Source organism: Lycorma delicatula, chromosome 4 (genome assembly GCF_047948215.1).
Source record: "Lycorma delicatula isolate Av1 chromosome 4, ASM4794821v1, whole genome shotgun sequence".
Taxonomy (NCBI): Eukaryota; Metazoa; Arthropoda; class Insecta; order Hemiptera; family Fulgoridae; genus Lycorma; species Lycorma delicatula.
This window is the reverse complement of record NC_134458.1, coordinates 154,906,634-154,922,071: the sequence shown is the minus strand read 5'-3', so window position 1 is coordinate 154,922,071 and position 15,438 is coordinate 154,906,634. Positions and strand designations below refer to the sequence as shown.

The following is a 15,438-nucleotide window of genomic DNA, read 5'->3' as shown; positions in this document are numbered from 1 at the left end:
ACTTTTAATATCTGTATACACAGTGGATGGATGTTTACAAACTAAAGATATGCTTTCAAACAGATGATATATATTTCCTAATTTATAATTTTTTTTTTATTATCCTCAACATTTAGCGCATCACAAAGAGATTTTTGCTTCATCAGAACATATTCGTTGAAATTTAAATGAAAAAACAACACAGTTAAAAAATGTTAAATACAGTAAGGTATGTTTATCATCTATATTTTTATATAAAAAAGCTGCAAAGGTTTACATAACTTTCCCAGCTTTGCCCATGATAGATTTTTATTACAAATTCGCCACAGGATTTTTAACTATTAATGACTTGATTATGCAATATTTAGAGTACAATTCTGAAAAACATCAAAATGTTCAGTCAAAACATTTGGGTCCAATTTGATGCTCATGATCAAATTACATTTTTACCTTAAAAGTTATGCAGTATTAAAAGTATAATTAAGAAAAATATAAAAATTCTTAGTAAAAAATATTTGACAGAAAAGGATGAAAGATAAATAATCTTATCTAAATCATTTCATAATTTTTCTGCATCATAATGTTATCTATACTAATAAACCTGTAAAATTTTATATCACCTGCAAATAACAAAATATTATAATATTTTATATAATTATCGGTGTTACTATAGTGATGTAATCTTTATAATAAAATTCCACTGATATTACCAAAGTCTATGAAAAATTGTATAAATTTGAGAATATCTGTAAAATGAACTCAGAATGTTACATTACATTAATACTATACATTGTTTGCTATGACATATACCTCCATTATAAATGAAAAGAAATCTGGTTTTTATAATCAAGAGTTGGAGCACTGTTATTAATTTTCAATATATCATCCGTAATTGTATTAAAGGAATGTTTCAAAAACTACAGGAAATTAAATATCAAAATTTTATTATACTTTTCAAGAATTATTTTTAGTATACTTTTCAAGTATCCAAGAGGATTTTTCATCTAATAAACATCTAGAAACTTCACTTTAAGAGCAACAGATATGCTATAGAGTTACCATTAATGGGAATTCTACTCGCGTGATTTACAATGTTACGTCTTATTTAAAGATAGATGGCTACAATCCACCCAGTAAATAATTTTTTGATACAGAATTTTCAAGTTTTTTTTTTTTTAATTTATCTTCACACAAAGATAAAGTTTTGCTACCAACAAAGAAAGTCAATAAATTAAGATTTTGTGGGAAATAATTAATAAACAATACAAAACCAAAGGACCAAGGACACTTCTGTGGCAATCCACATTCAACTTATTGAAGTAAGTGAACTAACGAGTATTCTTATCAAAGAAAGAAATATAAACTGCGTATTTATCCTGCTGGATGTTCACATATCCTGTTAGCATTCATTAGGGCAATTCTCTAAACTTTTACTAGCTGATGCCCTGTTTTAGAATAAATATCTCACCAAAAACGTGACAAAAATAGTAACAAATGAAATAAAAAAATGATTAATTAAACAATTCAACAAACACACAACAGCACAAAAATAATAAATACATAATCCATCCTAACTCTTAATCAGGTAATCATGAATCACATTCACATAAATGCACACTAATATTTTTACACTTTTCTCAAGAACTAAAAATAAATAGTTTTTACTGCAAAAATAAAATTATCTTGTATTTATTTTGGAATGTGCAAAATACATTATTTAAAAGCCTCATTTTATTGTAGAATCTTTTGAGGATGAACTATAAGATTTTTGTTGATTCATCCGAGATTTATTTTTTTATTAAAATTAATATAATATTTTAGTTACACACATTTGAATTCCTAAAAAAAAACTTTAGCACAAATTCAACTATCCCCTTGAGTTTTTTAATGGTCCAAGGGGTAAAACAGCACTCATCCTCATTTTGTTTTCCGTTGCTCAACAAGTATAGAATCTGGATATAAATATACTACCAAATCTTTCTGTTACAAAATTATTTTTTTCTATGATCATTAACCAACAATAAAGGTTAACAGAATGCTAACACACAATTTAGTTTAACTTGGATGATCAACAAGAACCAGTTAAATAAATGGAGAGCTTCAGCTAATTTAACTTTAGTTCATGCTTTCAATTTCAAGGATATCATACCCTGAAATACTGCAGGTGTTGCGCAATCATCAGGCTGTAAGGAAATGTAGTTACAATTTTAAATTTGGTATTTGGTATGTGGATTAATGATAAGCCGCATGAGGAAAATCACCTGTAGCCAGTGTTCTGACATGCATGGAAACTACCCGTACATAAGTTATCTTCAAATTACATGACAATTTCTGAATACTGTAGACCGAAATAGAATCCATTCATTTCATAAGAGGAAAATAAAAAATGCCTTTCTATGCAGTTGATTACAAAAATGGAAGATAAGTTCATTTAATCTGGTTTTGATAAATTTTTCCTAAGTTCCATTTTCCATTAATTCAATTCAGTATTCTCATGAATTAAATTCTGCACTGAAATTGGTAAGAGAAAAACATAACCCTAAAATAAAGGATGTGAAAAATTGAATGATGGTCTTTATACAACTTATATTATATATATAATATAAGTACAGAATCAAGACCACTAAATTTAATGTAAATACATTTTTCCTAAAATGTAAAAATTTGTGTAAGATAAAGTCATCTAGCTACAAGGATATAAAATATATTCAGAAAACAACAATTTAACCACCAAACACAGAAAGAGAAAAACCTAAATTGTTGTTTTTAAAGTTTATATGAATCTTCAACTAACATATTTTACTTTGAATCTTGAGAGTAACTGCAGTTTTCATCTGATCTACCATAGATGTGATCTACCATAAATGTTATCAATAAAATAGTATTACCTACAATATTGAAAGCTTTGACTATTTTGATTGTACATCACCAGGTAAGCAACCTAAGCTTTGCAGGGAAATTTTGGGTGGAAGGTTTGATAATTCTCTCTACAGTCTAGCCCTACTCTGAATGATCTAACTTTTTTTTAAGCTAAAAGAATTGCTGGTATTTTAAAAGTAATAAAAAATTTAATTTTATAGAAAAACTGGTAAAATGAACTGATGATAGATGACTATAGTGGGGATTTTAAAGTTGACTAACAGATATGAAAAATGTCAAAATATATGAGGTAATGTGGAGAAATAAATCAAGATAGTCAGTGTTTTAAAAAATATGAAATTTAATACAAAATGATTTCTTAATTTCTTAAATGTAATTTACTTGCTGAATTACCTTACTTCAAATACAATAGTTAATGAAAGACAATGTTCATTTAAGAAAAAAATTTACAAAAAAACATATGTACATGGCCATGAAACTCATCATAAAACTAGTCACAGTACAGAGTACAAAAATTTATAAGAAGCAATAATATTTTGGGTCAACAGCCGTTTAATAAATTGTCTTCAGCAGTTCAGAGATTAGAAAAAAATGACAAAAATGCTTCAAGGGTGACTAATGTTGACAACATTTTATTTTATACAAGATTTTTTAACTCAGAAGTTAAAATTATTTTATAAATATATTCTGTGGTTTCTAAAGGCTGAATATTAGGGAATATATTATACAAAATAATTTTTTTTTTTTTTCAGAAATGTATTTTGTTAAGTTCATTAATCCTGTGCGAGTAAACATTACTGACAATTATTGAAATAAGATGTGTTACTGAGTAAATAATTTAATTTTAAGTTTACGCTAATTTCAATTATAGTCTTATATTTATAAATTTTACATCAGTTCAATTTTTATGAAACATCTACATAGTTTATTTCTGTATCTTATAAAAGTATTTCATATTTGGGTAAATAAATAACACTATGAATTCTATAATTTTATGAAATGCAAAAGATCAGTTCTCATAAACAAATAATGCAACTGAACTCATTTAACAAGTGCAAGGTCAATGACGATAAATTAAACTTTTTTTTTAACTTTTTAGCATTAAAATTATAATTGATTTGTAAATTAATTATGTAATTACAAAGTTTTCACACCATAACGAGATAAGAAAAATGAACTACATGTAACACGATGATTAAAATACCGACAAATGTATTTGTATCTATGATTTAATATACTTGTGGCTATAAGTTTAAGATCCTGGGCAAGGTGCCAACTACTTGATCAAGGCATTCCCTCTGTGAGTTAATGAGTTAATCATCCACTTCTCTATCTTTCCCTTTCCATAAACTTCATCCTCAGATGAGTAACATCATCCACCATTCATATGCAATACAATGTAGTAAGCAATCAGCAGAGCAGACACACACTTCTTTTAATTGGGAGCGCACTAGGAGGTGATTCTACAGTAAACTAGCTGGGGTTGGAAAAAAAATACAAAATAGAGGCTAAGATACCTGTATACCCAAACCTACTACTCCTAAATTAGGTTTACCCACACGATAGTGACATCACAACATACTGACAGCACTTTTCCCTTGATCCATCCAAACAAATGATAATAATTTATAATTAAATGGTAACAGTGGTAATCATTGTTTTCAGAAGTTCATTTATCCATTCATAACGTGATGTATATAAAATTTATTATTTATTATACAAAATTTATTTATCAGAATAAGAAAATCATCTTTTTTATAAACTAGACAAATATATAATTTATATACTTTTTTTAATGATGTTATAAATCCTTTGTTTAGTATCTGTGATGTTTTAAAATTTATCACGTAAAGTATTACTAAAATTTCTTATATTTTTACTGTGAACAGTAGTGATTTTTGCTTTATTGAGTAATTACACTTTTTTTAATTTATTAATTGAAATGGTTATTTTACTCTTAGTATATTATAAAATAAATCCCAAAAATGATTAATTTGGTTATTTTTGAATTTTTAAGCAATATTGAATGCTGTGGTCACTAACCACTAATAAATGCCAACAACTGTTTGTGAAACTGCATTTGATATTATTTAGATTCAGTTATCTGTAGAAACTGGTTAACTGAACATAATCAAGGCCCTAAGTGTTCTACCTCAGTTAACACCCTTCAATCTTCAGATGATATTCCCTAAGATTGTTTATTCTGAGAAAATCTGTGACATCAGTCACCTACAGGAGAAGACTGTTGTGGCAGCAACATCCATCATGCTGGCAAGTGTGTGGGAAGAGCTGGATTACTGTATGGACATGTGCAGGAAAACACATGGTGAACATATCAAAGTGTATTAAACACTAAAACAAATTTCAGAATATATGCTCATGTACGTAATACTTTAAATATGATGCTGTTTAAATAATATTTGAAACTAACGAGTTCTTTTATAAAGACACAATGTGTAACAAAATGTAAAAGTAAAACCTAAACCACTGTAACCTTCAGTGATTTAAGATAATCCACCACAACTTAAATGTTCATCACTTAAATAGGTTGGATAAATAAAACTTACCTAAAAAAACATGAAGGTAGCACAAATCAATCAAAAAGATATTGCTACCAATGAAAAAGCTTTAAGGGAGAGGCTAACTGTTCAATGTTCTAATGACTGGAAACTTTTACAAAAAGTTTTTTTATAAATTTAAAATTCATTAAGTCTTATCATATATTTGTGACTTAACTGTAAAATTACCACAGAACGAGGGCTAGGTACTTTCATAGCATTAGTTCCTCCAAGCGTAATTCCTAGCGCTCCTTCATTCAGGAGCAAGGGAATCAAGGTGTTTGGGACGTTGTGTATAGACAATGACCCTTGGACATAAGTGCAGGAAAGATGTCCTCTTGTCAGCTTTGTCAACCCACGAGGGTTTGGTAATTGATAAGGACCATGTCCTTAATATTTTGTTGAATGATTTGCTCTCGGATGACACTATAGTGGGTGAGGTTTCATACCACTGGCGTGTCAGGTGGGAAATCGCGATTTTCGAGACCAACTTACAATCTTCTGAGATCACGAGGTGGAAACATGCCAGGTGATCTGAAGTATGGCACGGCACAAGGCCCCTGGATATGATTGTATCACAGTGGAGCTCCTCGTCCGAGCGCTTTCAGTAGTCCTTAGTAGAATATATAATAGGCTGCTATTTGCCGGCCACTTTCCAGCGTGTTGGAAGATGGAGACTTGGTGTTGTTGTTCAAAGGTGGCAAAAAAGATCCTACTGTTAGTTCTTCTTACTGTCCACTAACGTGATTGGCAAGTTTTTTGAGAAGGTTCTATATTTGCATATTAATGTTAGATTGCCACTGATCATTTGCTAATGGACAACCAGTATGGTTTACAACCGGGCAAGAGCACTGAGGATGCCATACTAAAGGTGATGGATATAGCTTCCTCTTGTCCATGTAAATATGTATTAGGAATTTTTCTGGACATATCCGGAGTATTTAACAACTTATGATGGCCCTCTGCCCTGATTCAGATGCAGAAGCGTAAGTGTACACGAAATGAACTCGGAAATGCTTTAAGTTATTTCAGCCATCGGACCGTTTCCCTGCGTGATGGCGGCTCGGATGTTCGTAAGACCTTAAATAAAGGATCCCCTCAGGGCAGTGTTTTGAGTCTCCTTCTTTGGATGATAGAATTGGATTCGATGTTGCGTTTAAGGTTGCCATGTGGTTGTCGTGTCGTCGCTTATGCTGACGACGCGCTGCTACTGATTGAAGGGGATTCGCGTAACGAGGTTGAGTTCCGAGCTGCTCGTGCTTGTGAGACACTCCGACTGTGGAGTCTCCAACATAAGATGATTTTCGGCCCAGAGAAAACCACAATGATGTTACTTAAGGGCCGTATGGCTGCTTCCTGACGAATCCGGGTTCGGATGGCTGGTCTCCCCGTTCGGTACGTTACGACTCAAAAATACGTGGGTGTGTTTTCTTGATGTGAATTTTCGGTTCAGGGAACATCTACAGTAGGTAACAAAAAAGGCCGCTGATGTTTTTTATGGAATCCGTAGTCATTCATCCCGATTGGGGGTTGAATTACCGTACCATGCGTGTCCTTTACAAATTTGTCAGCGAAGCTATTATGCTGTATGCTGCGCCTGTCTCGGCTCACCGCATGGCTTTTAGGTATTGCGCAGACATTTTGCTGCGGGCCCAGAGATTCCTCTTGCTGGCTGTTATAGGCGGTTATAAAACAGTCTCACGGGAGGCAGACTGTGTTATAGCCGGAGTCAAACAAATAGATATCTTGGTTAATGAGCGTAAGGAACGCTACATTTCCAAGGTAAATAACCTATTAACGTCAGAACGAAAACAGAAGATTAAAGACGGGGCCTTGCGTCTTGGCAGGTCAGGTGGGACAAATCCCCCACAGGTTGCTACACGCATGGTATATTTCCTATAGTGTCTGATTTGGGTCTCCCCCAATCGGTATATCACACAGTTTCTCTCCGGACATGGTGCCTTTCGGGTGAGTTCGGCTAGGTTTCGTTTGGTGGATTCGAGTCAATGCCCGGATTGCGGGACTGATGATACAGTGGACCACGTCCTCTACGCCTATCCCCGATAAGAGGCCGAACGTTCGCGAGCTCTTAAGGAACGTGAGAGAATACATTCCTTTCTGGATCTCGTTATAACTGAATAATCCGCGAGGAGTGCTCTATAGTGGCTGGTTTTCTCCGCGCCCAGGTCTGCAGTGGGAGTTTAATCGAAGTAATCGACCGTGGTAGGATCCCGGGTGGCTAGGGTTCCAGCTTAGGCATTGGATTGGTTGGAGGTAGGCGCATTGGCATCGTGCCACGGTTATATTGGTATTGTTTGTGATTCGATTTGGGGCTCCCGCTGGTGGGGATGGCCGCACTGCCGGGGTATGTTAACCCATGATTTGGTCCTGATCGTGACTTGGTAGTGCCACGAGTACACCATGATGGGACCGGATAGAGTGCAGGGTTTGTCCCCGGCTTCTGCGCGGACCGGAATGAGGTTGCGTTTCCCTTGTTAGGTGACCTAATTTGGTCGACTTATTTGGGTGTAGGTCTGAATTTCTAACCCACCGGGTTGGTCTAGTGGTTAACGCGTCTTCCCAAATCAGCTGATTTGGAAGTCGAGAGTTACAGCGTTCAAGTCCTAGTAAAGCCAGTTATTTTTACAAGGATTTGAATACTAGATCGTGGATACCGGTGTTCTTTAGTGGTTGGGTTTCAATTAACCACACATCTCAGGAATGGTCGAACTGAGAATGTACAAGACTATACACTTCATTTACACTCATACATATCATCCTCATTCATCCTCTGAAGAATTATCTAACCGGAGGCTAAACAGGAAAAAGAAAGAAAGGTCTGAATTTCTAAGTTGCGTAAGACATAATTTTGATTGTAGCACTGATTTCAGTGTACTGATTTTAAATCAGTGTAGCAATGATTTAACTTTAAATTTGTTCTGAGGCATTCACAATCACTAACGGTGCTATCAAATCTGTACTACGCGCAGGGTTCGCGCTTCCGCGGTTTCGGTCAGTTAGTTTGAGGGAATCATGTTAGGTTGGTTGTGAAGATGTCCGTTTGAGGCCTACATGAAGGCGAGATTTGATATGTATTTTACTGATGCAAATGTCTGCCGAGGCATTTATATCGGTGGCATCCCGACCGAGGCCTAGCTGATGACTGTGAGATGTAATCAGTTAGAGGGTCTAAAGACGACCTCTGGTAAAGCCTCTCACGGCTTGGAACGGAGAGGATGGTGTGGCGACAAGTAATGTCACCAAATTGGGTTTGGCCACAATTATCTGTGCAAAGATGGCAGAAGTACAGGGGTCAATCCCCTCTGATTTTTGGAGCTGTGTCAAAGTAGGTCCAGCCCCAAGGAGAAGTAATCAGCAAAAAAGAATGTTAGAAGAGGAGAGAAATTGGCTGATGGAAGATCATGAATGGTTCCAAGAGGAAATTGTGATGAAATCTTAATCAAAGCAGTGTTACAGAATTCACAACTCAATAAAAAAAGGGAGAAATACGTTAAAATAGATATTAATACATAAAGATAATAAATATATACAATACTATATCAAATATGTGAAGATATTTGTTAAAAAAAAAAGAAGCAATTTTGAAGTCATTAATGAAATTTATCTGAACGCATACTATTTGTACACATTAAAAAATAATACAGAAAATGTAAGGTTTTTTTATTATCATTAAAAAAATCTCATCAACACAGAAATATTGGTTCTTTAAAAAAAAAAAATTTAATTTTAGTTCAAATAAGTATTTGGGAAGATCTTAAAATGGATTAATAACTTATTAAAAATGACAATGGAAACATAATGAGGTTCTTTTTTATGACAAAGTTTTGTAATAAATAACATAAGCAATTAATCAATTAACAATCAAAAATATAATAAAATAATTATTAAAGCATGCTAATAACTCAAATTAATTTAATAAAACAATTACATTTGTTTTACTAAATTCATTTATTTTATTTTCTTATTTAATAAGAAAAATTAATTAAAATTAAAATTGATTTATTTTATTTCTCATTTATTAACTTTTCTTAATAAATAAAAAATCATATTTAGTTGATCAAAACTAACAAATAGTAATTACCAGGAATCAAAATCTTTTCTTCAAATTATAATCAGTTACCTTTTTAGAGATATGTAAAAAAAGTTACAAACAACTTATTCATTAATCTTATAAATGAGTGTTTGCTGGTTTGTTTGTCCCATATCCATTCCTATACAATTCATCTGACTGCGATGAAATATTGGTGAGTTGTGCCCATGAAGGTTTCTGAATTAGTTTGGTTCCACTAGGTATTGAGATATTTTGAAAAATTATATTTATGGTCCAATTTGGCTCATATTCAGAATATATATTGATTACATGAAAAGAAATATTTTTTTGAAAAAAATGGACCCGCTAGGTGGCGTTGGGGTCAAGATATTTTGAAAAATTTTATTTATGGTCCAATTTGGCTAATATTCAGAATATGTGTTACATGGACTGATCTCTATATAACTGGATAGGGGTTCCTTATGGCATAAAATACAATCAAGTGTTCAATATTGAAGCATACTCGTACCGCAGAATGAGATGCTGGGAACTAAATAAAGTCATTATACGCTTGTGTGACTATAATCATGATGGCAGGAACATTTAGTTTACTCAATTCAGATAACCAAAAGATCCCAAATCAGCTGATTTGGAAGTCGAGAGTTCCAGCATTCAAGTCTTAGTAAAGGCAGCTATAGTTATACAGATTTGAATACTAGATCGTGGATACCAGTGTTCTTTGGTGGTTGGGTTTCAATAACCCACACATCTCAGAAATGTGGTCGACCTGAGACTGTACAAGACTACATTTCATTTACACTCATACATATCATCCTCATTCATCCTCTGAAGTAATACCTGATGGTGATTCCCGAAGGCTAAACATGAAAAAAAATAAATAACCAAAAGAATGGTCATTTTCGCAACACAAGCAGAAATTTATGAACAATTGAAGAAAATTTCAGAATTTTTTTTAAGTAATTAAACAGCTAATATTTATACAGAGCTAATATATGAACAACTTTTTTTAAGCCAACTTGAGCAACCAAAATATAATAAAAGATGTTCAATTTTTCCAACCAATTTCTTACAACATATTTTGAACCAATTTCAAAAAATAACCTTCAAGTTTTCAGCATAGTTTATATACTAGCAATTATTGAAGCTTACATTGAATCTTGCAACAGATTGATTAGTAGCAAGCCTGCTCACCATTTAAGTGACCAAGGTTCAAGCCTTCCTCTAAGTATTTGTTTTTGTCTTAATTATTCCAGTTATCAATTTTAACTGAATTATACAATAGTTTTATAACTGCTGTATATATTTAATTGATATTTCTTATTATTTATGAAAAACAAGTTATTATGAATTCACAATAATTATGCAAGTTTTGCAATTCTTAGGTTGTTATTCAATCTTACGTTGTACTTAAAGAAATAAATATTGTTCAATTTTGTATCTTTTGCTTTACAAAATACACACACTTCCACATGATTTTTACTCACAAATTTATTTTCAATTTACACCTAATCACAATCACAATCAGTTGTTATTTAATGCAATAAAAGTAAGTCACTTTATTCAAAATACAAAATCAGAACACCTCTACTGCATCAGTTTAAATTTAAAACATGATTGTATCCCTACTCTTACACTTACCTCAGCGTATGCGCTGTTTCATTTTATTTAGTTCTACCAGTTCTGCTGCTCATTTAGTGGCGCTAGTTTATACTTCAAAATTTAAAAATTCCAATACACAGGATCCCCTATCCAGTTTATATAGGGATCAGTGCTTACATGGCAAGAAATACCAATGCAAAAAAAGGACCCGCTAGATGGCACTGGGGTTGAGATATTTGGAAAAATTCATTTATGGTCCAATTTGGCTCATATTTAAATATATATTAGTTACGTGAAAAGAAATATTTTTGCAAAAAATGGAAAAGGAAAATAGGGAAGAAGGGGAAAAGGAAAGAAGAGAAGGGGAAAAGGGAAAGGTTAAATTTTGTGAAGTTCCATAATATTCAGTTTTTTAATGTCTTATCAAACTATCATTTATGTTCATTTAATGTACATATCTCTCAAATCTAGAAATGACGAAGCATTGCCGGGTCAGCTAGTATATCATAAAAGTAATTATTAAAAATTGGAATTCCTTAGAAAACAAATCACAGTTTCACATCACTAATCAAAAAAATATATTCTTTTATAGGTCGCAGTAGATCAAGCACTGGAAGTAGTGGAGGAGGGGGAGCAGTGGGAGGAGGTGTTAAATCCAGAAGCAGAACTCCATCAAACGTATCTAGTGGCAGGACAACTCCATCACCAACAAGAGGGTAAGTTAATAAACTGAATTCATACTACATAAAAAGCTATAATTTTTAACATTCCCAATTCCAGTAGATATCTATTTATTTATTTTTTTAATATTAGTTATGATTTATTTATTAATCATTTATTGATTATATTTTACATTTGTTTGTAGAAAAACTTCAGGAGCATTAAAGAAACAATGGCTTATGTAATTAAAGAAGAAAGATTAAAATACACTGCCTTTGCTATACTAAAAAAATATATTAAAAACTCAATATTAAAACACTGCTGTGAATTAAAGAAAAAACTGCCTTTACTAATTTACTAAACTATATCAAAATTAAAGGTTACTATACAGTTCAAATTAAGATAACTTATGCACTCATGTAACAAATTACTTCACCTTATTCAAGCAAAGAAAGATGCAATAAAACTAATTCATCTCAACAGGACAGGAGTGGGGAGAAAACATATGGCATTGAGTAAGTGAGTGAGATCAAAGGAACACATGTTTTGGAAAAAGAAAACATGTAGCGAGAAGTTTTAAATATTTATTTGAGAAAACAAACTATCTTTTAAATACTGCAGTAACTTAGTGCAGTAATGTGATTTCATGAATACTTTTAATACCACATTGATTAATTATCCTAATTTTTAATGGAATTTTAGATGAAAGTTACATTTTCTACAAAATTTATCAGTCATACTGTTCAACTAGATCAAATTCTATAATATTTAAATTTTCTTGCATGTATTCAAATTATTTATTTGTTGGGTGTTATCTTGTTCTTAGCACAATTAACACATCAAATTGCACAATTCTATATTAGTGGATAACTCAGAATAAAATAAAACAATAAAATATTTAACACTAGAAAGTAACAAAAAGTCACATAAATACCCTATAAAATTCGCTTTTTTGTAAGCAAAGAAAAATATCATACAAAATATTCAGAAGACATTCAAATCTTAACATTTCAAGTACCTCTTAAAACTTAAATCAGCATAACCAAATTTTTTTCCATAATCATCATATACAAAAAAAAAACTCTGTAAAAAGTTTTACATATTTTAAAACAAATATTCAATAACATTAAGTTAAAAACTTCAATAATAATAGTCACTAATACATTATGATGGTTAACAGAATACAAATTGTAAAAACAGTTCTATAAGAAAAAACTTATTAAAATATGGTACAATTTTTGTACATATCACAATTACACAGTTTATGGAAACATTCATCAAGAATTAACAATTATTCTATGATATTTAAGCAATGATAACGTGCTGTGAATTCAGGTAACTACACTATTTCAAAACATTATATCTATATATTTAATGTAGTTATTTTAAACTTACATGAAATATATGAAAAAAACCAGCTAACTTCGTATAATGCACGCAGAAAACCTATAAACCACTACGCAAACTTAACACTGGCACCTGTATCATAAGCCAAATATCGACGTTACGAATACTCGCAGTTAACCTACAAATTGTATTTGTTGATAACATTGAATAAAACCCGCCGACAAGCATATTTACATATCGCCAACCCTCAATTACGACTTGGAATCATACTTTCACTAAATTTCAGTCGTTTGAGATCAAAATATTATTGTATAAAATTATTATTTTTAAACTTAAACAAAAACGTTTTATGACAAACAACACGTCAATACGTTATCAATTACCCGCAGATTTATTTTATTACTAAATGCATAATGTAATACTTATTTTACTATAAACACTTACGTGGTTTATGCTTCGTGATTAAAGCCGAATTTTTCCCTGTTTTTTTAACATTTTTTCCTAACGTGCACGTTGCAATCTGTTTAACTAGTTAACTAGTGAACAGTAAGCAACCCCCCTCAACCTTATGAGCTCAAATGAGATAAGGATGATGTAAGTGAGGTGTAGTCTTGCATACACTTTGCCGTCCATTTCTGAGACGTGTTGTTAATTGAACCCCAACCATCGGAGTACACCGATATCCACTGCTAGTATAAAAGCAACTAACGTTTACTAGAATTTGAACCAGAACCTTCGACTTCGAAAATCTTGTTAAAACTGATTTGTGACGAGTTAACCAGTAGACCAGCCCGGTGGGCACTTTTCAGATTAAGCCACGAATTTTACACGTACCCTACTTAAACAGGGTATGATTTTAATAGCCTTTGTTAGTTTAACAAGAATAAATGTGATAACAGTTAAAAATTACGAGAGGTAATTTTAAATGACATGGAATTTGTTCTAGAATACCATTCGATCGAATCTGTGAATTACAAACCATAGAACCGTAACCATGTAATCTGAAAGTGATTCGTTTATAATGTTCCCTTTAGTATTACTTTATATAAAGACAGATTAATTTGTTAGTATATACGAGAGGTTATCTCTAACGTAAAGACCGTTTCATTGTAAAAAAATTTATTCGGGAAACTATAAATATTTTTTTTATTTCTCTTAAACTACATACCTTCTCTATATAATTGCTACATGAATTAAGACATTTATCATATCGATACACCAGCTTCAGTTTACCCCCGTCGTATTCTTCTACCGCCAGTCCATTTATCCACTAATTAACAGCATTTTTAAGTTCATCGTCACCCCCAAATTGCTTACCACTGAAAAATTCTTTCAAATTCCCAAAAAAAAAGTTAATCAGAAGGAGTTAAGTCCGGACTACATGGTGGGTGATCGTAAATTTCCCATCCAAATATTCTTAGTAAATCACGTGTCGGATCCGCAACCTGTGTACACGCATTATTGTGCAGCAGGACGACGTCGTTGGTCAGCCGCCAACGTCGCCGAACTTGAATGGCGCGGCGTAACTTACTAGTCTTGCAGTAGGCTTCTGCATTTTTAGTCGTTCCACGTGGCATAAAATCAATCAGCAGTATGCCAAACCGATCCCAAAAGACTGTGGCCATCAGTTTGCGTCCAAATGGCTGTGGCTTGATCTTTGTTGGTGATTGAGTTTGACCCCATTCACTCACACACGGCCGTTTTCTATCTGGCGTGTAATACGAAATCCACGTTTCATCGCCGGTAACAATTGAATTAAGGAACTCATCACGTTTTTCTGTGTAGTGCATCCTAAATTCCAAAGCAGAACTCATTCGGATTTTTTTGTGAAGTTCTGTTAAGACGTGCGACACCTTTCTGAAGCCTAAATGGTCATGGACAGTTCGACCAATAACAGCTCTTGAAACATCAAGAAAAAGAAGTTTCATCTCTTAAATCGTTGAGTGATGATATTTTTTGATTTCATTATTGACGCATTTCAACAAGTCCTCGATGAAACAAGGCCTACTGGTTTCTACAGCTACAGATGAATGATGTGTATGTGACATTAAGCATTTGTATTCATTCACTGAATATTACTTTCGATCGGACTTGCTCTCTTTATTTTTTTCATTTCTGTTTCATACTGGTTTGGATTGCCCAATACAGATATTTGTGCAATTAAAGCAGTTCAGTTTGTATATTCTCAGTACACTGTGTTTGTCTAGCAAGTGAGTTGGTTTACTTGTTTTTTATTTTGGAAGCTACTTTGTTTCTTACTTATTTAATTTCATGTTTTTTTTTTACTCTGTTTATAGTGACTGTTATATTAGTGTGGCTTCTTTTAGGCTATCTTTGTTTTTG

At 32.5% G+C, this 15,438-nt stretch overlaps 1 protein-coding gene and 1 long non-coding RNA gene across 4 annotated transcripts in view; one reads left to right on the top strand and one right to left on the bottom strand.

Moving 5' to 3' along the window:
- The window catches only part of LOC142323992 (uncharacterized), a 109,551-nt gene extending 95,682 nt beyond the window's left edge, over positions 1–13,869 (bottom strand). For both annotated transcript variants that reach the window (XR_012756193.1, XR_012756192.1), the window contains exon 1: positions 13,144–13,869. This is a non-coding gene — a long non-coding RNA (uncharacterized LOC142323992). The remainder of the gene's footprint in view (positions 1–13,143) is intronic.
- LOC142323991 (uncharacterized) overlaps positions 1–15,438 on the top strand; it is a 119,161-nt gene that overhangs the window by 85,101 nt on the left and 18,622 nt on the right. For both annotated transcript variants that reach the window (XM_075364466.1, XM_075364467.1), the window contains exon 3: positions 11,681–11,804. In XM_075364466.1, the coding sequence (XP_075220581.1) occupies positions 11,681–11,804 (124 nt within the window). The remainder of the gene's footprint in view (positions 1–11,680; positions 11,805–15,438) is intronic.